This window comes from Dreissena polymorpha, chromosome 1 (genome assembly GCF_020536995.1).
Source record: "Dreissena polymorpha isolate Duluth1 chromosome 1, UMN_Dpol_1.0, whole genome shotgun sequence".
In the NCBI taxonomy this organism is placed as follows: Eukaryota; Metazoa; Mollusca; class Bivalvia; order Myida; family Dreissenidae; genus Dreissena; species Dreissena polymorpha.
This window is the reverse complement of record NC_068355.1, coordinates 138,300,345-138,322,819: the sequence shown is the minus strand read 5'-3', so window position 1 is coordinate 138,322,819 and position 22,475 is coordinate 138,300,345. Positions and strand designations below refer to the sequence as shown.

Genomic DNA, 22,475 nt, shown 5'->3' with positions numbered 1-22,475 from the left:
CACATTTGGGAAATCCACACTTTATTGTGCAGTTTTGTTCATACGATACATATACATATTTTGTTCTTTTGAAACGATAACAATTTAACGTGTAGGCGTCAGCTTAAATTTTTTTTATTATATATTTCATTGAGGTAAACATTATTTTATTTATGGTACCATTATAAATGTGATCGCACATATTTCGTTCATATATATGTATCATTTTAATATTGGGTAAAACAATCAAGGAAATTCAAAGCATTTATAATTCGAATTCGTTTATTTATTTGCCTAGTTACCAGGCTTATTGTCGTTATTTTCGCATTTTATGTACATGAATTTGTATATCCATTAATACAGCAAAATAATGTTATTGAAGTGTTATTGCAGCATGTGTAAGTAACTATTGAAACATTCCGTTTGTAAATACATTTACTCTTTGATTTTTAAGCAATATTGGAAATGCACTTTTAATTGCGCAATTCTAATATTATTAGTAAATTGTTGAATATAAGTGGTACCTTTGTTAAATAATATTAGATAAGGCTATTACGATGGTTTCAAGAGATGCTATAATATTGCAATTTGTTTTGTTTAGACCATCTGCAGAAAACACTCTGCTCCGGAGTGGGAAACCAAAGGAGGAGATACCCTGTGCGAAATATGCTTGGTTAATGAAGTCATGAAAGGTAAATTGTTTGTCTAAAATATTTTATAACCAACGCCTATGTATGATAGTTTGTTTCTTTGTTTGGGAACAAAACGCATTGGCTTAGTATTCATTTATTTGTATATTGCTTCAATTTAAGAAAATGGGAATATACACACAAAAGCTTCAGTTTCCGTTTATTGGCAGAAACAGCAAATGCATGCCTTTGACCATATATTTAACACATATACATGGATACCAACTAATAAACAAATAGTTCACATGCAAAGATAATTCAATGCATACGTAAACAACTAATTGGTTTAAATCGTTAGTGTTATCGAGGACAAACAAGGTGGCCAACTAGCATGGTATTCGTTTTGTTTAAAGATACCATGTATAATAAAATTATAAATAATTCTGAATTGTCTATTGTATGTATTGGAAATCATAGATGAGAACTAGTTGAAAGTGAAAACGATTTGCTAATTTAGTACTTCATGTGTAACTCGATAACGCGTACATATTTATTGCATAGGGACTATCCAATAGTGCTACAGGAAGAACCAATATGTAACGGACATGTAGCCTTTGTATGGGGACTGTCCAATTGTTATACGGAAGTCTCCATTTGTTATAGACATGTAGTATTTGTCATTGAACTGCCCAAATCTGTTAAGGAAGTCCCCATGTGTTATAGACATGTAGCTTTTGTAATGGGACTGTCCGATTGTGTAAAGAACGTCCCCGTGTGTTATAGACATGTAGTCTTTGTATGGGGACAGTCCGAATCTGTTAAGGAAGTCCCCATGTGTTATGGACATGAAGCCTTTGTAATGGGACTGTCCAGTTGTATTAAGGACGTCCCCATGTATTATAGACATATAGTCTTTGTATATGGAATGTCCAAATGTGTCAAGGTCGTCCTCATGTGTTATGGACATATAGCCTTCTTATAAGGACTGCCTAGTTGTGCTAAAAAGGCATAAGAAGTGATATTCCAAGTCAACTACTTTGCTGCTTCACAGTTTGCTATTTCTGTAGTTTTTTCTCTAGCGATATTATTCTATTCACTAATACAAGATTCACTTTCTAATCCTTGAGCACGTTGCCTAAATCTTTCAGAGCTTTGTAATGCCAATTATTATATTCAATATATTGATGCATACTTAAACATAAAATTATAATTCACTTTGAAAATTTATCCTATCAAATCATGACTCGACGTATTGAATTAGAAGCCGTTAACGTTTTTGATAATGGTATTTTATGCTAACGTTTTGATTCAATGTATAACTAAACTAAAAGCCCAAATTGTCAACAAGATCTCAAAAAGCTTTTGTACAGTCAAGGTTTACATAATATACTAGCAACAGGGTTGCCACTTAAATTGAAAAGTCAGGGAAATTTGATTTTTTTTCAAGTTCAGTGAAAAGTCAGGGAATTTTAAAAAATGGTCAGTGAAAAATTAAATTTCAGAAAAGTCAGGGAAAATAAAATTTTAGGTCGATGCATAAGTTATTTAGTGGCTATGGCAGTCTTCGGGTATCAATTGTTTTAGTAGATTCAACAATATCATTTTTATTTGAAATGTTTTGACTAGTTCTATGTACATGAAACATTAACATGTGTAAAGCATGTTCAAAAATGTAAACTTATCTATTTTTTTATCTTTGATTATTTTTATGGTATCTTTGAAGGCTGAAAGGCTTTGCAACCCTTGACCCCCAGAGCTGATTAATTCTATGTTTTATGCTTTGCAGGATCGTTGGAGATGACAGCATGAAAGAGCTATACTAACTTTGCTTATTTATTTCAGTTATCAAGAAGACCTGCTTCTGCTCCTAACTGCATGATTTTCATGTATTAACCTACCATATATCACAGATCACAAATTGATTTTCTCTTCTAATTTTAGATTTAATATAATGTACACATTGATAGACATATTACCAGCATGAGTAAACAAACATGATATAATGATTGTTGGCTCAAAGACCCTGAGTTGTCATCATGGGTTGGCACTCTAAAAATGAATACATTTATAAATAGATTTATTTCTATTAACATTTCTTATTACCCATAATCATATGTATTCACCTATGCTTGTGCCTAGATGTTAAAATGTTATCATGGTTTGTGATGGATATTGTATATGGACAGTTTTTTGTGTGTCATTGGTGTTGTGCTACAATGTACTACTGTATTGCCATAACTAACATCACAAGTATCTACCTATAGAAGTATGTTTTGTTCATAGATTTTGAGATATAATCATATTATGTGGTGGTTGTATATGCATAACCTTTTTATCTTTGGTGTTGTGGTATTTACTATATAGTCTTGCATCATGCAGAGTTTAGTGTACAAAAAAAGTACTGCTTTGTTATTTGTTCAATATTTTATGTTAAAGAATAAAATAAACATTAAATGGTGGATTTTGTCGGCTGTATGGGGAGGAGGCCGAATATATCGCGAAATTAGTCAGTGAAAACCAAGATTTGGTCAGGGAAAAGTCGGTGAAAAGTCAGGGAATTTTATTTCATCAGGTTGGTGGCAACCCTGAGCAAAGGTATTATATGTGATAGTATTCTCATACATAGATCTTCAAGTCAAGTAAAGTCAAGTCAAGTAATATTTATTTATAAAGTCGGATATTTCAAACATGAAAACACAAGCTTTGAAGAGCTTTTAAAGCCGACTTACACATTACATGGCATGGTAACAAACATTATATATAACACATAAAATCAAACATAGTTATAACAACCCTGTAGTTTAGAACAACAGAGAATATGAGTATGAAATAAATATTTCTTTAAAAGACTAGAGGTAACTTAAAATACCATGAAAGACTAGTGTTTACATGCACTTAAAATATCAGTATTAGTTATGAATAAATAAATATTGTACAAAGCATACAAACATGAAAGGTTAAACATTAAAATGAAAAGCAGTACAAAAAGGAAAACAAAGGAATCTAAAGCACATTTAACATAACAAGACACCACAATACATATTGGAACATATATGAAGCAAGCTCAAACATAAGATAAGATAGCAGCTAAAAACAATAACATAGAACATAAAATTCAAAAGCTATATAATATTATTAAGAAAAATCACATCTTGAACGATGTTGTAGAATTTTAAGAGTACAAATAAAACATTAAATCTAAGAACTCTATGACTTTTTAAATAATATACGGCTCAAATTAACATGATTAATTTACATGATTAATTTACATTGCTTGCATACACATACACAAATATGTTAAACACATGAGAAGCAAAATATACGGGTAAACATAAGGTAGCAAAACAGGGAGCATAAGCACTTAAGTTTACAAAACTAAGGCAAAGAGTAGAGATCATGCAGGGAAAAATATCTAAGGGAAGACAATAGCAGACACATGGACGTGGGATTCGATTTAAACCCTTTCAGTGGCACAGGCTAAAAATGTAAAATTTAAAATACATTTAGTTATTTACGCAAGATGGACAAGAGCAAACTGATCCATTCCAGTAGCCAAGCATGGCTTTAAAGGAGTTGAAGGATGAAATTTGTCTAAAATGATATGGTAAATTATTCCAGAGTTTTACAGCTGCGTATCTGAAAGAGTTTATACCATACCTGGTTGTTCTTAGCTTAGGTAGCCTAACTGTATTTGAATACCTAAAATTATTAGAATGTTCTTTAATTTCAACAAAATCATGTAAGTAAGAGGGACCATCCTTATTATAAATTTAAAAAAATTCTTGGGCAATTATCGTATTAGTGAATTTGGTTAATTAATGATTTTGCAACAAAATGTAAGGACCATCTCCAGAAAATAGCTAGTGGAAAACCTCATTGATCTTCTAAGACAGCTGCACTTGATGTATGTTTGCAAAAACCATATATATATTTACATACTTAAGAGATGCATTTTTTTAAACCTGATAGATCCCCAAACTTCTTAACCGTATGCTAGTTTAGTTACAACTGAAGCGTCAAATAACTAATATTATGGTGCTATATTTCTTAAACTTAAAATCTTGCTCACTAGGTGTGCAGTGAGCTTTATTGAGCTTACAGTATAATGGAGTTTTATACCAAGGTAATTAAGTTTGTCATAAATTTCAATTTTCAATAATTATACATAGTTATTTCTAGTTTTCCTTGTTTGAGATATTCAGTCTTAAGTCGTTTTCACATTAATTTTTAATTAATTAATTTTTTAGTTGCGATATTCTTTTTAGTAAATGATAAGCCATACATAATACTCAAACAAATCTTTAAAAAATTAGTGATCTAATACAAACCTAAAACTTTGAATTGTGAATGAGAAATGCGTTTATTGTTTGGTAATTATAAATTATAAAGCTTCAATACATTTAACAACGTAAGCTGTCTCTGGAATAAACTGGATTGCATAATTATCAAACTGAAAGTACACGTATCTATAGATTTCATGTGAATACTAAGAATACTAACATTATTAGCTTGTTAAAAAGTACGAACCAAATTAAAGCGTAGTAAAAGTAATTATTTTCAACGTTATCCAGACATTTTTTTCCAAATCAATCCCGTCAAAACAATAGTTAAAATATGCAATGTAAAACAGTGCTTTTTTCATTGCAATTCACGCTATCCGTACCTTTCTTTCAGAGAGATTCGACGGACATGACTTAAATTTACCAGTACAAGCAGCATGTACGAGACGGATCCGCATTTGTTGCTCCTGTATGAGGAATTCATACATAAATCCAGTCAAGTGCCATACTTGCGGGGAGACAATTCAACCTTTTATAAGTAAGACTGTTTTTATACACATGATAATACTCAATCATCACTCGTTGTCATATCATACCATATTTTATTAAACGAGTTCAGGAATTTTGTTAGTAAGAAAGCCTTTGGCGAGCTTTCAAACGAATTTTCTGGACGAGTTTATAAAATATGGTATGATATGACAACGAGTGCCAGATCTGTTTATGACCCCGAAGGAGGGCATATAGTGATCGGACCGTCCGTCCTTTTGTCACACTTTGCATTTAGGTTTCGCATTTAGGTTTCGAAAAATGCTCATTATTCTATGTCCCTTCATATAGCAACTTGATATTTGGAACTCATATGTATCTCATGGAGCTGCACATTTTGAGTGGTGAAAGGTCAAGGCCATCCTTCAAGGTTAAAGGTAAAAAAAACATGTATCAAAGCGGCGCAGAAGGGGGGCATTGTGTTTCTGACAAACAAATCTCTTGTTTATCACATGATTTTAAATGAGCAAATTAAATAAATATTCACGCAAACAATAATGATAAATCCCGAATGTTATTAACATTTCGTTACGTCATTTGACGTTGCAACGTCATTTTAGCAAAATAACAAAATGCGATTGGTCAATGAACGAAAATTAAACAAATCAAAGCGCTTAGAAGTATATTACACATGTGTAAGATTAAAATATTCGTAATGGTTATATTACATGGGAAATAGGGTATGGCATGTGATAAAAAGCCTATTATTTATTTGTAATAATATGCACAGCTTTGTATTGACCGTTCCAAGGAGGTTACCCCAGCTTTATTCTTCTATGTGTGTTTGTTGTTTCGTATTGTGCTGTTTCGTTGTTTTTTTGGCAATTGGTCGTTTGCTTTAAATAAAGGACCAACAAAGTGTACATAATAAGAATGCAATACTGCTCCAGCAGCTGGAGTTTCACGTATTTATATTTTGATTGCTAGTACTTAACAAAATATATTAAACATGTGTGTATCAAATGAATGCTACAAAATATATTATGGACTTTTTTCCTTCTAACGCAACTGAGGTGTTAACCTGTTTATATTTGAAAATATTATTACTATTAACCTTCTAGTTGTTTACCTTAACACATAAACAGGTGATTAATATGATATGTGTTTGCATGCCTTGTAAAAAGTCGGGTGTACACTGTGATACTGTTTCCGTGCACTTCAATGGGTTGAATATTAATGTCTATACATATCATCGGCAATGACTTTCATGCATTTATACAGTTTGGACTGTTATTGTTAGTTCGATGTTCATTTTGGGCTTGTTTGGTTCTAATCGACTCCAAATGATTGAAAATGAACTGCATATTGTGTTCAGATTTCTGTGTTGCAATGCTTTTTAGAAATTGAAAATGAATGTCTTTTTTTATTTGTTTACTAAAATTTAGTTTGGAGATGTTAAATAATAATACTGCTTATAATCAACAAACACAATAAAGATACGTTATTTGGAACTTTAACAAACATTTCTGAGGTTCCTTTCTTAAAATTCTAGATATTCATTTTAGCATTTAATAATATGAGACTATGTCTCTAAAACGTTCTTAGCAAATATTATGTAAACTTCATTGATACTTGTTTTGGTTTGATTCAACGTGCCTAAAACTAATTCCTAAATTGTTTTGCTTTGATTAACCTTTAATAGGTATAAATTTGGAATTAAAACGTGTTTTATAGCTATTTGAATCGGAATTTGATGATATTGTATAATGATTTTTGATGTGGACCTTTATATTTTCAAAGATATCTAGGCCATTGTAAAAGTTTAACGCTCTAAAACAAATCGGTTGAAACCCCTATACATTGCATTAACCATTCATATGCGGTGACCAGGTTTGTTTATGTACCTTCGGATTAGGTTTTACAGTGGGTATATGGGCGTCACGATGTTCTTCGATTGGTTGGTTGGTTGTTTGGCGCCGGTAAGACTGTCTGCATGACATGTTTAAAAGTGGTAGGAACAACTGTACACTTATGCAGTATTTGAATTTCAGCTCAAACTATGTCATCATCTGAAATTTAGGTGTGCAAAACAATTTTTCATTAGTAATGTGGACTTTGACTTGGCAACGTGTATGGTAGAAATATAATAGAAAGTTTGTTAAGCAAATTACAAATACAGAACTTCAGCTATTGAGTATAAACATAAAAAAATGTCATGACCATGAAGTGTAGATGTACAAGACAAATTTTCAAGCTAATTGATTCACACGTTCCCAGAGTGACGGGTTATTTTCAGAATTCTTTTCAAATACCTCAATAGCCAACACGTACATCATCTCACGATTAATTGTAAAAATGTTATGAAAATGAATCAAGCCAAGTACTAACGCTGCATTTGTTAAGATTGATGATTGATTTGAAAGAATAACATCATTTTGTTGCATTGAGGCCTGGGCTTTTCGTCTGAACCGCCGATGCAATATGTGTAATACGTCTGCCAAGGTTTTCGATTTAAGAACCGATTGTGTAGATCCGATGGCGACATTTAAATTAATCAAAATTGAGAACATTGCTTTATTTGGCGTTGGCAGCTTTGATAATACTTCACCGACTGACACGTCGTTATTCACAAAAAAACGCCTAAATTTGTTCTTATAGAGTGCAATCCAATACTTCAATTTAACAAACGAAGAAATTATGTTAACCCATTTAAAGGTTCACTCCTATATTCTAGATGCCAATTGGGGAGCCATTCTGATTGCTGGGTATGATGAAAAAGCCGGAGAAGTTTTACAAGATGACATAAAAAAGTTTAAAGAAGTGATAACCTCCAAAGTACTGCCAGCAATGTGTATAAAGTAGGTGCTTTTGTCAGAATTGTTTGCATCATTGATTATCATTGATTGGAAAATGCATAGTTAAGTGTATTATCGTATGCATCTATACACAAATGTACAGCCTGGATCGCCCGTTCCATGCATTTTTTTAATATTGTTCGACATCGTTAGTAATTACAGTTGTTGTTACGATGTCTGCTGAAATTAAATCATTATCTTGAACATCACGTGCGAAATGATTATCGGTGATAAAAAATCCATGTTTTGAGCCATGATCTTTTTTACATAAGAACAATTTGATATTTAATTAGCATGACGCATCTGTGCGTCTGTCTGAAATATAGTTTAAGCTTTACGCTTTTTATGCCCCCTTTGAAGAAAAGGGGGTATATACTTTTCGCACTGTCCGTCAGTCTGTCAGTCTGTCACACTTTTCGTGTCCGCTCTCGAATTCAAATAGTTTTCATCCGATCTTTACCAAACTTGGTCAGAAGTTGACAATATTAAGGTCAAGTTCGAATATGTGTCATGCCGGGTCAAAAACTAGGTCACGGGGTCGAAAAAACAAATCCAAGGGATGTAATAAGCTTGAAATGGACATAATTATCTGACCTGCCAAATTATTTTTGTTAAATAAATCAAAGCGGTGCAGTAGGTGGCATTGTGTTTCTGACAAACACATCGTGGTAAAAGGTCAAGGTCATCCTTCAAGGTCTAAGGTCAATAATACAAATCCACGGGAATTTATAAGCTTTAAAGGGAGATAATTATTCAATATTGAACATAGCAACTTGATATTTGGCATGCATGTGTATCTCATGGAGCTGCACATTTTGAGTGCTGAATCTACAGTCACGGTAGTTGCTTTTAATCATTTGCTACTAAAAATAGAGATTTGTTAGAGACAATAATTTTCAAGGGAATTAATTTATATAATTTCAGATTGTATATTTCTTTACCAAGAATTTAAGTTCTTTTCACAGTTACTGTTCAGATTTTTTATTTTGATTATTTTTAACTCAAATGATTGATTTGTCAAGGTTTTTTTTAATGAAAAAATTATAATTTCTTTCCTGTACTAGTTTGTGCATAGTAGGGTTCATTACATACCTGTGGACCTATGTACATAGATACATGATGAACTCTGGCTATGATCTCTTTGATAAACTACAGGCCTTGGTTGACAGTGATGTCTGACTTGGTCATTTTTGACTGTCTACAGACCTCCCCCCCCCCCCGCGGTTGGATTGGACAAAATCCAAGGGAAGTAATAAGCTTTAAAGGGAGACGATTTCTGTACCTGCCAAATGATAAATAGAAATTTTATTTCAAAGCGATGCAGTAGGGTGCATCGTGTTTCTGACGAACACATCTCTTGTTGTAAACTATTTGCCAAATCTTAGGTTTATTGCACTTTAATCACCTAACACCCACTCACTAAACTTTTAGTGATTATTTGCACCATCTGACCGCACGGTTGCGTGGTACCCGCAAACTAGGCTATGAGTGATATGTCACCTAGAATCCAGGCAATTAATAAGAACACCTGTGTGAGTCAAACAAATTCCACTGTGTCCTTTTGTTGATGTGCGGTATCATAATAATGTGAATGAGGCACACACAAACGTGTGATACATATGCTTCAAATACCGATAAGACATTTGCAGAAATGTACGTTTACGTTTATATTTAAATAAACAAATACATTTAAGCGAGTAAAGACGAGTGGTACAAGGCAATCAATGAAATGATTGTGATAACAACAATAATTTCTCGCCTGATAGTTTCTAGAGTTTCGTTGTTTTCTATATTATGCAATTACAAATAATGTTCACATGTACGGGACAAACAACAATCATATACATAAGAATGTACTCTATACGATATATAGGTATTTTTGGGGATTACGGGTAAACGTGGCGGTATTGGTACAACATTGGCCTTTTTAGCTCACCTGAGCACAACGTGGTCATGGTGAGCTATTGTGATCGCCTTTTGTCCGTCGTGCGCCGTGCGTTGTGCGTCGTGCGTCGTCAACATTTACCTTGTTAACACTCTAAAGGTCACATTTATTGTCCAATCTTCATGAAACTTGGTTAGAACATGTGTCTCAATAATATCTTTGACGAGTTCGAAAATGGTTCCGGTTGGTTGAAAAACATGGCCGCCAGGGGGCGTGGCAGTTTTCCTTCTATGGCTATGGTAAAACCTTGTTAACACTCTAGAAGTCACATTTTTAGTCCACTCTTCATGAAACTCATGAAACTTTGTCAGAACATGTGTCCCAATAATATCTTGGACGAGTTCGAAAATGGTTGCGGTTGGTTGATAAACATGGCCGCCAGGGGGCGTGGCAGTTTTCCTATATGGCTATAGTAAAACCTTGTTAACACTCTAGAAGTCACATTTTTCAGTCCAATCTTCATTTAACTTGGTCAAAACATGTGTCCCAATAATATCTTGGACGAGTTCGAAAATGGTTCCAGTTGAATGAAAAACATGGCCGCCATGGGGCGGGGCAGTTTTCCTTATATGGCTTTACTGTATGGTAAAACCTTGTTAACACTCTAGAAGTCACATTTGTGGTCCAATGCTCATGAAACTTGGTCAGAATATTTGAACTAATAATATCTGGGCTAAGTTCAAAAATGGTTGATATCCGTTGAAAAACATGGCCGCAAGGGGGCGTGGCATTTTTCCTTAAATGGCTATTTACTACAAAACCTTGTTAACACTCTAGAAGTCACATTTATTATCCAATCTTTATGAAACTTTATCAGAACATTTGTTCTAACAATAGCTCGAGTGAGTTTGAAAATGGTTATGGTTCGTTGAAAAACATGGCCGCCAGGGGGGGGGGGCAGTTGTCCTTATATGGCTTTAGTGAAAACTTGTTGACACTATATTAGCCACATTTATTGGCCAATCTTTATGAAACTTGGTCAGAACATTTGTCCCAATGAAATTTTGCCAGAGATTGAAGCTGGGTCATATGAGCTCAAAAACTAGGTCACAATGTCAAATATAAAAAAACATGTTAAAAGTCACTTTTTGGCCCAAAATAATCTTCATGAATCAGCTTGCATTTTTTAAGAATAGTCTAGTTCCTTTGGCTTTCAGGTGAGCGCCTTAGGGCCTGATGGCCATCTTGTTTAATTTGATTACAGAAATCATTACTTGATTACGGTACCATTATATTTTATTGGTCCCCTACCGGTGAAACTGGAGAGGGACTTATGGTTTGCGCTCTGTGTGTCTGTTTGTCACACTTTTCTGGATCCTGCTATAAATTTAAAAGTTCTTCATATTTTTCATGAAACTTAAAATATGGAATGATTGCAATATGGAGATTATGCACGTCATTTCATTTTGTTATTACGTCAAGAATTCCGGTTGCTATGGCAACAAATAAACTAGAATATTGCTGAAAATGGTGGATCCTGCGATAATTTTCAAAGTTCTTAATATTTTTTCATGAAACTTGAAACATAGATAGATGGCAATATGGAGATTATGCACTTCATTTCATTTTGTTCCTATGTCAAAAATTCTTGTTGCTATGGCAAGATGTAAACTACAAATATTGCTGAAAATGGTGGATCCTGAGTAGGTAGGGGACTTTAATTGCTTGGCAATAATCTTGTTTTACATTCCTTAATAATATTCATGTATCCGTTGAAGATAACTAACGATTACAAATATACATGAGAAAATTTAATTCATAGACGCGATTTAGCGATAACGATAATGTTACGGAAACATGTTTCGTGAAATTCAATGACGGCGATGTGAATACTCACTATTTTGTAGCTCTGGTTTGCATTTATCAGTTGACGGTACTAAAAACATTTTTGGTTAAGATAGTTACAGTTTCATTGCTAATTAAGCGTACTTTCCTTGAGAACAACTTTTGGTCAAGTGAAGGGTTTCAACCAGGTTTTACGTCTGAAAATCTTTGCATCGATATTTTGTACTTTGCGTGAAAAGGTTTCATTCGGTTTACTTAAGTATTTTACTATAGCCATAAACGGGAACGCTTCTTATCCCATGAACAATTTTCCTACTCAGATGACATATCGTTTAAATAAATATTCCGTTGAAGTGTCGAAATGTTTGAGCAAAAATATAACTCAAAGATGGTTCAAAAGGTTTTACTATACTCGTTAAAAGAAAACGTGCCTGCTCTTGGTACCCATGGATTTCCAGTGAACAGAACCATTTTCAAACTCGGCGATGAAATGATTGAAACGCATATTCTGAACAAGCTTCAAGAAACTTTAGGAAAATATTTCTTCGTAAGTCACTACTGAAAAACATTGTTTCGTTTAACCAGAATTACTCAGTCGATATTTCATAAATGTAAATGCCTATGGCACAATCAAGTTAAATGAAGATTGCCTTAACCTACTTTGTTTTTTTAATCTCTTCTTTTAAGTTTTACCTAGTGTTTTTGTTTAATCCCACAGTTTTTTTATTGTTTTATATATTGCAACTATTTGGGTACTTGCAGCTTTGGTTTAACATGCTTTTATGTCGAATCAGCCTTTTAGGGTCCACTGTTTAATTGACACTTATTAGCGGACATTATTTTCCAAAATGACGTGTCGTTGTTAAATTTCAAATATTTGCATGTCGATCGGGTACGCTTTCTATGGCGTTGCATCTTTTTTTTACCTTAAAGTATAACATGATTCACAACGAATATCTGAACAAATTGTAAAAAAAGTAAATTCTTGACTTTAAGTACCGGTGAAATTGCCTTTTTAGGGATCTAAACTCGCGGTGCCACTCGTGCTTCTTTATTTGTAAATTGTTTCGTTTATTTAGCTGACGAAGTTTCTGATTTGTCCTTAAAAATGTCGATGTGATCACACAGGTGCTTCTCCTGAGCCTAATGCATATTTAATGTTAAATGTTCAAGTTATGTTTCACTAAGTTAAGACGAAATATTAGCGTTATTGGAAATTATGTAAAATCTTAATATTATGCAAAATGACTAACACTACTTTTAAGTCGTATGTGTTCTCGAATAATTTGAGCAAGAGATAGAACACAACAGCATCGAAACCTGTAAAAGGTATTCTATGGCTGAGATGGGATTCTCGATAATTTACAAAATAGCGTTATGACGTGCGTTTGTTTATATTTGATAAATATTATTCAATGTGTGTTTCTATGTGTGAATCATCTCCAACAACAATAGATTCAAAACTCATATTAATTATTTGCATAAATGAATTGTTGACACATTTCTATATTGGTCATTTATAACCATGCATGGTATTGTTTTACAAGAGTAAAATCGACATTATACGAAATGTTTAACAACGCTTGTGTCAAGATATCTGTGTACATAATTGTATAGACCCCTTTTCAAATTAGTCTTTCAAACAAGTTTTTTCTCATTCTCTATTATCTGTCATATTTCGATTTAACCTAAAACATCGTGCTTCCTGTGCATAGCGTGTTCATCTAGATGTCTTTTATCACCTTGCGTCGTTGATTGTCCTTCGTGAATTATGCGTTGCAAACAATTCCTTGTAAAAACTTTATTTATCACATTTATTTTCACTCTTCATGAAACGTGAAAAAGCATACGTCTCTTTATACACCAGCTTAGTATTAAATTGGGTCATTTTGGGAACACAACTTTATGACATTAAATAAACAACGTGTTGATACTCGAGAAGGCACATATATTGTCCTGTCAAAATGACACTTGCATAAAACATTGGTCTTTTTACAACGCATTAATATGTATAAATTAATTTCTATTGGCAATCATACCCGTTGAATAACAGTGTGTGTATGTCAATACTATATATTTTCAGTCCACAAAATGTTATTATACTGGTTGAAAACATGGACGACATTAAAGCTGATGAAAAACTTGATAAGGCATTTGATGATCTTTCCGAAAAGGAAATTCAAACATTGTTGTTCGTGTACTCTGGACACCACGATGAAATCAGCGGCTTTCAACTGAGCCCCAATGTGTATTACCATTTGGATAAAGTAAGCAAGAGACTCAATAAATGGAACGAAGAAAAACCCCTCTTTGGAAAAGTGGTTGCCTTTCTGGACTGCTGTTATCCTCAACAATTGAATTTGAACAATTCTCTCAAGCTTATTCAGTTCAATGCTACTTCTCCAACAACAACTGCAGATTTGGACAAAGAAAAGGGTAGTCCCTTTTTGATGTACGTCATGCAGGCTTTCACTGCCAGAGCAAATGGTAAAGACTGTAGACATGAGGGATGCAAATGTTGCGAACATATCGTGGGCAACTTTATTACTCTCCACGATTTGTGGGAGTATCTTAACGAACATGTGAAGATCGGACAGTTGGAGTTTAAAACGCCGTATATGAATGCAGCGAACATTGATTTGAAAGACACAATCTTAGCCTATAATTACGATTTTGAAGTGAAGTTTGAATTCACATTACAATGGCTTGATCTGGCACCATGGAAATTATATGTTCTTCCAATGGATTTCATCGACTTTAAACATCTGAAATTGAAAATTGCTAAAGACATCTTAAGTGAGTATGTTGTCATATTTTAAACACGTTCGTACTATTGAGGGGTTTGTAATAAATATGTTAAATAAACCAATGCTACATATAGGAATATGAACGTTACACAAGTGAATAAAATATTGTTAACCTCAATAGTCTTTTATTTAAGATTAGTGATCAATAACCTTAACAATCCATTTCATAAAATAAGCGAATTTAAACAAATAACGATGAATACATCTGCGGCCATCGGGCATGAAATGGTCACTGCAAAGAATTGTGAGTTTCAGCCAGTTGACGGCTAATCTAACCCCATACTAACGACAAAAATGATTAAACAATGCATACATGATTTTAAACAATAACTTAAAGCATCCCTTCTTATATCACAGACCCTTAAAACATAAAGTTCCCGACCATCTTATTGCATCTCAGAAAGAAGCATTTATTCAGGGTGTAAACTGCCCCATTACGTTTATATGCAAAATAAGAATATTCAATTTGTAACAACATTTAACTTGTATGTATTTACAAAAATGATTATATAAATATCACAAAGGGACCATTAATTTAATTGCGGACATATATTAATATCAACCATTTCACAAGTTAGTATGTACCATTATTCGCATATGTAACGAAGTTAATTAGTATTGCAAACATGCGTCATTATTTATTTTTGTTATTGCATTAACATGTTCAAAGCTAAGCACACTGTTAAAAAACATGTTTACAGCATATTGTTGATTATATCTTACATAAGCTGAAGAAAGTATCTCAGTTATCTTTCTGATATGTTTCTCTTTTGTTTGTTTTTCAGGACACGTGTATGCAATTAATCCAGGAGACTGCGATGCCCTGTCTAAATTTGCAGAAATCATCAGTTTAGAAATAAACACTGGACCTAGGACCACGCATGTTCAAGAGATTGACAAAGTCGAACTGTTGTTGTTAGCGTGGAACTCTAAACGTCAGTTGCGATGTCTTGCCCGTCTGCTACCCAACGTAAACGTGGATAAGCCAGTTGGGCGGTGCTTCAAAAATGTCCCTGACATACTAGCTGTACACCAGGATATTCTTCAGAAATACAATATAACGGTAATTATACAAGATGTTTTTTGGGGGGGGGGGGGTGGGGGTTGTACTGGAATCACACTGTCGGTCGGTTGTGTCAGCTATTTGGTGTCACACAAGTCTCACAGTTTCTGCCCATTTACACAAATAGTATAGTAATGCTTTAAATAAGATGTAGAATGCAATGCATAATTTTCGTGAATAGTGCATTTTTCTTTGCAGTGCTATGTGCCCTTAAACTTAGGCAAATGATTTATACTCACATTCAATACTTGTGAACTTTGTGTCGCTAACTAGTTTTTCAGTTGTATGCGTTTAAACATGGAACCCTCTAGATAGGTTGTTTATACTATGTAGACTCGCAACAATTTTTTAGCTCGACTATTATATATGAAATATATATAGTGTAGCTATCTTACTCACCCCGGCGTCGGCGTTGCCGTCCCCGTGTCCGTTTGCGTGCAAATGTTAAAGTTTGCGTACTACCCCAAATATTTTCAATGTCCTTTACCATATTGCTTTCATATTTTGCATACTTGTTTACCATCATGACCCCAACCTATAAACAAGAGCAGACAACTGTATCAAGCATTTTGACAGAATAATAGCCCCTTTTATACTTAGAATATGCATATTTTTGATAAATCTATGTTAAAGTGTGCGTACTACCCCAAATATTTCCTGTGTCCCTTGACATATTGCTTTCATATTTTGCATACCTGTTTACCAACATGACCCCAACCTATAAACAAGAGCAGACAACTGTATCAAGCATTTTGACAGAATTATGGCCCCTTTTATACTTAGAATATGCATATTATTGATAAATCTATGTTAAAGTTTGACAAAACAACACTTACCTTACATACCACAATGCACTCCACCCAAACCATCCCCCACGCCCCCTCCCCCCCCCCCCCCCCACCCCCCCCCCAAAAAAAATAATTTTTTTTCTTATTTTTGAAATATCATCTATTAAATGATCACACACCCACATTATACCCCCCTCTCCCCCCATCCCCCCCCCCCCAAAAAAAAAAATAAAATTAAATTGTTTTCTTATTTTGAAAGATCATCTATTTAATGATCACACACCCACATTATACCCCCCCCCCCCCTCCCTCCATGATGGCTTACATTATACTGTCAAGCACTCGAATAGTCGAGCGCGCTGTCCTCTGTCAGCTCTTTTTTATATACGACAACAACAGAATACTTACATTAGTGTGCATCTGTTTTTTCTGTCGAATACTCTTATGTGTCTAACGAACTAATTGTTGCAAAGTTATGTACCCTTCAGATGATAAAAATGATTCAATTAGTAAACGAGAAGCATTTGTATTATGTATGATCAACGGAAAAAGCGAACCACATAATTTTAACATTAATTTTGCTTGAAATAAGCCATTTTGGTGGTATCCGTCATCTTCAATAATTTTGCTTCTTTTAATCTGCCTTTAAGTATGTTCATGTTTCGTTTAACAGCTTGTGTTTTGTTTCTTGGAAGCATTCATACTTTTTTATTGAAATAATTATTTATGTTTAAGTAATAATTATTTTTCTTCATCTTGCATTTGATATTTATGAAACAAATATGTTTAATTATAAAGGAACATCAGTTGACACTTCCGAACCTTCGGCAATATAAGCAACTGCTGGAAAAGAAAATTAAGGCTGCAAGGCAATATGCTGATTATATGTTTGTTGTGGACATGCTAATAAACCACGCAACAACACAGGTAAATATTTTTCTTTATAAAATGTCATATTGATCAGCGTACATGTTATTGAACCCATTTGCCGTCGTCTTTTTTTATTCTGATTTTGTAAAGCAAATACTTTCTTTATCTCAAATCATAAACGATCCATGCACTTTTCAAATGATGACATATTGAACTGATGCTTGTTTTGGACAGTACCAGGCTCAAAGTATATTTATAATTTTACTTTATCTGGGCAGAAAATGATTAAAGATGACTTTGCTTATTGCATTTCGTCTGTTATTCTTCGTGCGTCGTATGGCGTCCACATGTGCATTCAGATCACTAAAGAAGCCTCATTTAAGGTCGAATTTTCATGGAACATTGTCAGAACAGAACAGAACAGAATAGTTTATTTTTGACTTAAGCATGTAAAGCTCATCGTCATTAACATACATATAAATAACAGCATGCGTTGAAGTACACACAAAAACACACATCATTTTAAAAAATAAATAATCTAAATAAACACGAAATAAACATAGTTCGTGAACGTATTTCGTGAGAATGGTACATGGATGGGTTTAATACACAGTGGTCACACAATGTTATGCATATAGGTTTACAAATATAGGTATAATTACATATTTCTGACCTTATTTTTTTGTAAAAATGTATTTGTATTTAACACTACATATATATGACATTTTCTCTTATTTTAAAGCATGTTAAACAATGCATGGCTAGCTTTCTTAATACAGTTTTGTTTGAGCTATTAAGTAGTTTAATAAACTTGAACATATTTGGCCGGATTCTATAATAGTTCGGAACTAGAAATGGCGCGGCAGAGGCCGACGCGTATCCCCACGCCGAATGTTTGACCTAGGTGTGCCCCAGGGTTGGTAATGGGGCCATGCATAGCTGAGATTGACCATATTGTCATAAGAGAAGTTCAGTATCAATTTGAAGTGAATCGGTGTAGAAAAGAAGAAATTATAGTAAAAGGCAATTTTGGGTGGGTGTGGTCTATGTGGGCGGGGCCCCAGGGTTGGTAATGGGGCCATGCATAGTTGAGATTGACCGTATTGTCATAAGAGAGGTTCAGTATCAATTTGAAGTGAATCGGTGTAGAAATGAAGAAATTATAGTAAAAGGCAATTTATGGTGGGTGTGGTCTATGTGGGCGGGGCGCCCCAGGGTTGGTAATGGGGCCATGCATAGTTGAGATTGACTGTATTGTCATAAGAGAAGTTCAATATCAATTTGAAGTGAATCGGTATAGAAATGAAGAAATTATAGTAAAGGCAATTTTGGGTGGGTGTGGTCTATGTGGGCGGGGCCCCAGGGTTGGTTATGGGGCCATGCATAGTTGAGATTGACCCTAATGTCATAAGAGAAGTTCAGTATCAATTTGAAGTGAATCCGTGTAGCAATGAAAAAATTATAGTAAATGGAATTTTTTGGTGGGTGTGGCCTATGTGGGCGGGCGCCCCAGGGTTGGGATTGGGGCCATGCATAGTTGAGATTGACCCTAATGTCAGAACAAAAGTTCAGTATCAATTTGAAGTGAATCCGTGTAGAAATGAAAAAATTATAGTAAATGGAAATTTTTGGTGGGTGTGGCCTATGTGGGCGGGGCGCCCCAGGGTTGGGAATGGGGCCATGCATGGTTGAGATTGACCGTATTGTCATAAGAGAGGTCAAGTATCAATTTGAAGTGAATCGGTGTAGAAATAAAGAAGTAAATGTAAAATAACCTAAAAAAATGAGTGATAATTTCTGACGCGGCCCCACCCCAACCGCTATAACTTTTGACCCAGGGGTCAGATCAAAATTCCAAATAGTGCAGGGTCGCACATATGCTCATAGCTACCATGTGTGTAAGTTTCAAGGTTCTAGTGCTTTTAGTGTAGGAGGAGATAGTGGCCAGGACGGACGGACAGACAGACGGACGGACGGACGGACGGACGGCGGAGATAACCACAATATCCCCACCTTTTTTTCAAAAAGCGTGGGGATAATTAATGCATTCCTAACATCATTATAATAAGGACATTTAAGAACAAAGTGAAATTGGGTACAAAATGTGAATAATTGTCAAACGAGTTGTCCTTATAAAATATCGTCCTAGTTTAAAGCTGGGTTACAAGGTGCAAAAAAAACTTCTCAATAGGTAAATGTGAAGGAAAAAAGCTTGTTTATGCTATAGAGGTAACATGTATTGCCAAATCTTCTCGAACATTGGTCAGAACATTTCTCCTAACGACATCTCGGTCGAGTTTGAAACTGGGTTATATGGGGTGCCGAATAAGGTCACAAGTTTATATTAATGAAATTAGAAAATATTATTCTCACTCTAGAAGCCTAGTGTATTGCTATATCTTCAAAACATTTGTATTGATGACATATCGGCTGAAGTCGCAACTGTGTCACTTGGAGTCTAATTTACTAGGTCACTAGGTCAAATTAAAGGCACAGCTTGTGAACACTAAACGTGTTACTTATTTCCCGTTGCTCGTTAAAAAAGTGTTCCAATTATGATAATAGTTTAAAACTGGGCTACGGGGTTAAAGGTACAAAGTCAATCGGTCAAATTAAAGAAAATACTTGTTAACACTCTAGATACCTCATAAATTTCTTATATTCCTAAAAAAACTCGAGCATTTTTCCGAATGTAATAAATGTTGAGTTTGAAAATGGATTATATTAGGTCAAAATCAGGGTGTCAAGGTCAAAGTTAATAATTACCAGGCTAACACTATAATGGCAATATTTATTTTTAATCTTCTTGCAATTTGGTCAGAGTCACAATTATATCTCGACCAGGTTATCAATGGCCCATATGAGGTAACAAAAGCTTGGTAATCAGGCTAAATTAACGACAACGCTAGTGAAATCTAGAAGTCACTTTTATTGCGCTATTTGCTAGAAACTTGCTCTGATTATTTGTTTTATTAAGATTCCTTATATTGAAAACCGTTTGCGCAATACGGCTTGTTAGTTTCATTTATGATACTATAATAGAATAGTTTGAACTCTCGATTATTCACATTTTGTACCCAATCAGGTCTGAAGAAAATAAAAATCATATTTATTTGGGCATTCTTCGAAAATAAACGTGGTTTGATGGCTGTCATGTATTTGGGCAGTTTTCCCAAGACGTATTTTGTAAAATCGTGTTGATAATTGCTCTATTCTGACCTGTTAAATTCCGCTCGGTCTTAGTTGAAAGCATTAGAGGCTTAAACCTTTTTGTAAATCAATACGTGTTGTGTATTTCAGCTACAAAACGCACGTTTAGAAATTTCCTTCTTCGACCTGGCAACGGACCTCAAACTGGTCCACGTGAATTTAGTAAAGACCCATGACGATCAAGAAGTTGCAATGCAGTAGAATAGATAATTCGTACTATAAATTGGATTAACATATAATTTCTGTTAATGTGCAATGTGAATTGATATAAACGGCTTTTGTACAAAGCATAGAGAAACCATTCTGACAGAAAACGTTAACAAATAAATAACGAAGCGTTTTCTAAAAGTTTTGTTTTTTTCTACATGAACTTTAAAATATCTTAAAAAATGCATTAAATCGGGTTTTATCAAATGTGTACATTGGGGGGGAATGTATTGCAATAAGAAAACAAATGTGTGTTTACTTGCAATTCGTGCGTTTACTTTGATCTTGGTGTACAGGACACTTTTAGTTCTGAAGATTGTATTCCCCATACGTTCATTCACATGTTACATGTTTTTAAGTTTTATTTTGAGTATGTGTTTCCTCTTGCGTTTAGACTGCATGTTTGCAACCTTTCAACCTTGCAAAATGAAGACTGTTTGTTTTAAAGACGTAACGTAAAATGACTTTTTTTTTTCATTCATTTCATTTATAACCGCAAACGACTATCAGCATACAACTTTATAGATATGTATTTTATTCCATGTAAAGTTTGCTTTATGCAGTGTGATTTTTTTTTGCATGTCGCGATGTTTTGCATAGATATTCGCCTTTACATTTAGGGCAAGTTTGCGTATTTAATCATAGTACATAGGAACTTTGGATCGAACATTTGCCTCTCAGTTTTATGTGAATCAACATGATATTTTGTAGATATGTTATTCATTATACGCAGATCTGCAAGATGTTAATTTTTTCTTAGTCACGATGTTCATTGCAGATTATTTTTCCATGAACATAAACAAATTGTGAATTCTTACACTATTGCACATATGCACATTTTATCGCGAACTTGACTCTCAGTTGTCTACATGCACATATGAAACCTTAAAGATATGTTGTTGGTATTGAGTTAAGTGTAAAATGTATGTTTTGTATATCACCGTTTCGTTTTAGAATTATTTTTTAAACGCGGAAATATACTAATTACATTACTTACAATGATGTACATTTATACTTGGTGTCGCAAACAGTTTTCTGTGTATTAAAACGGAGGTACATATGAATGTTGTTTTACATTATGTAAATGTGTGAGACGTTATTTGTTATGTATTTATATAGCATCTGATTGGTTAATGTCCAATCATGTGTATGATAGCCACGCCTCTATGTACTTCTGCATGCTCGCCACTGATCATACGATGTAGTATTAAAATAGCCACCAAACGTACTGCGTGTAATCAGTTTATGTCAACCCACAAACACAACAAAATGGCGACGAGGATTATTGATTGAAACCAGCGTGATTAATAGTTCATGATTTTATTATTTCTCAGTAAATGTGCGTACAAGACTAGTATTGTCATAGAATTGCTGGACTCATTGGGAACGTTAACGCATACGATAGTAATGTTGAGTCATGGCAGAGTTATCAAGAAAGACTCGAACAATATTTTTTAGTAAATGACATTACTACTGAAAGGAAGGTGGCAGCATTGTTGACGCTAGTTGGAGAAAAAACATACTGATTACTTCGTAACTTTACCGCACCGAAGAAGCCATCTGAAGAAACA

At 34.2% G+C, this 22,475-nt stretch overlaps 1 protein-coding gene across 1 annotated transcript; it reads left to right on the top strand.

Moving 5' to 3' along the window:
• Window positions 1-565: 565 nt before the first annotated feature.
• LOC127851740 (uncharacterized) lies at window positions 566-22,132 on the top strand. The gene is made up of 7 exons (XM_052385607.1): window positions 566-671; window positions 5,283-5,426; window positions 8,109-8,232; window positions 14,043-14,755; window positions 15,552-15,829; window positions 17,416-17,544; window positions 20,788-22,132. Exons 1-7 carry the CDS (start codon window positions 665-667, stop codon window positions 20,896-20,898), a joined length of 1,506 nt encoding a protein of 501 aa, XP_052241567.1. The 5' UTR covers window positions 566-664; the 3' UTR covers window positions 20,899-22,132.
• The last annotated feature ends 343 nt before the right edge of the window (window positions 22,133-22,475 follow it).

Coding starts and splice junctions, on each gene's coding strand:
- LOC127851740 (XM_052385607.1), top strand. Junction 8,233..14,042: donor CTGCCAGCAATGTGTATAAA/GTAGGTGCTTTT, acceptor ATATATTTTCAG/TCCACAAAATGTTATTATAC. Junction 17,545..20,787: donor TAAACCACGCAACAACACAG/GTAAATATTTTT, acceptor TGTGTATTTCAG/CTACAAAACGCACGTTTAGA.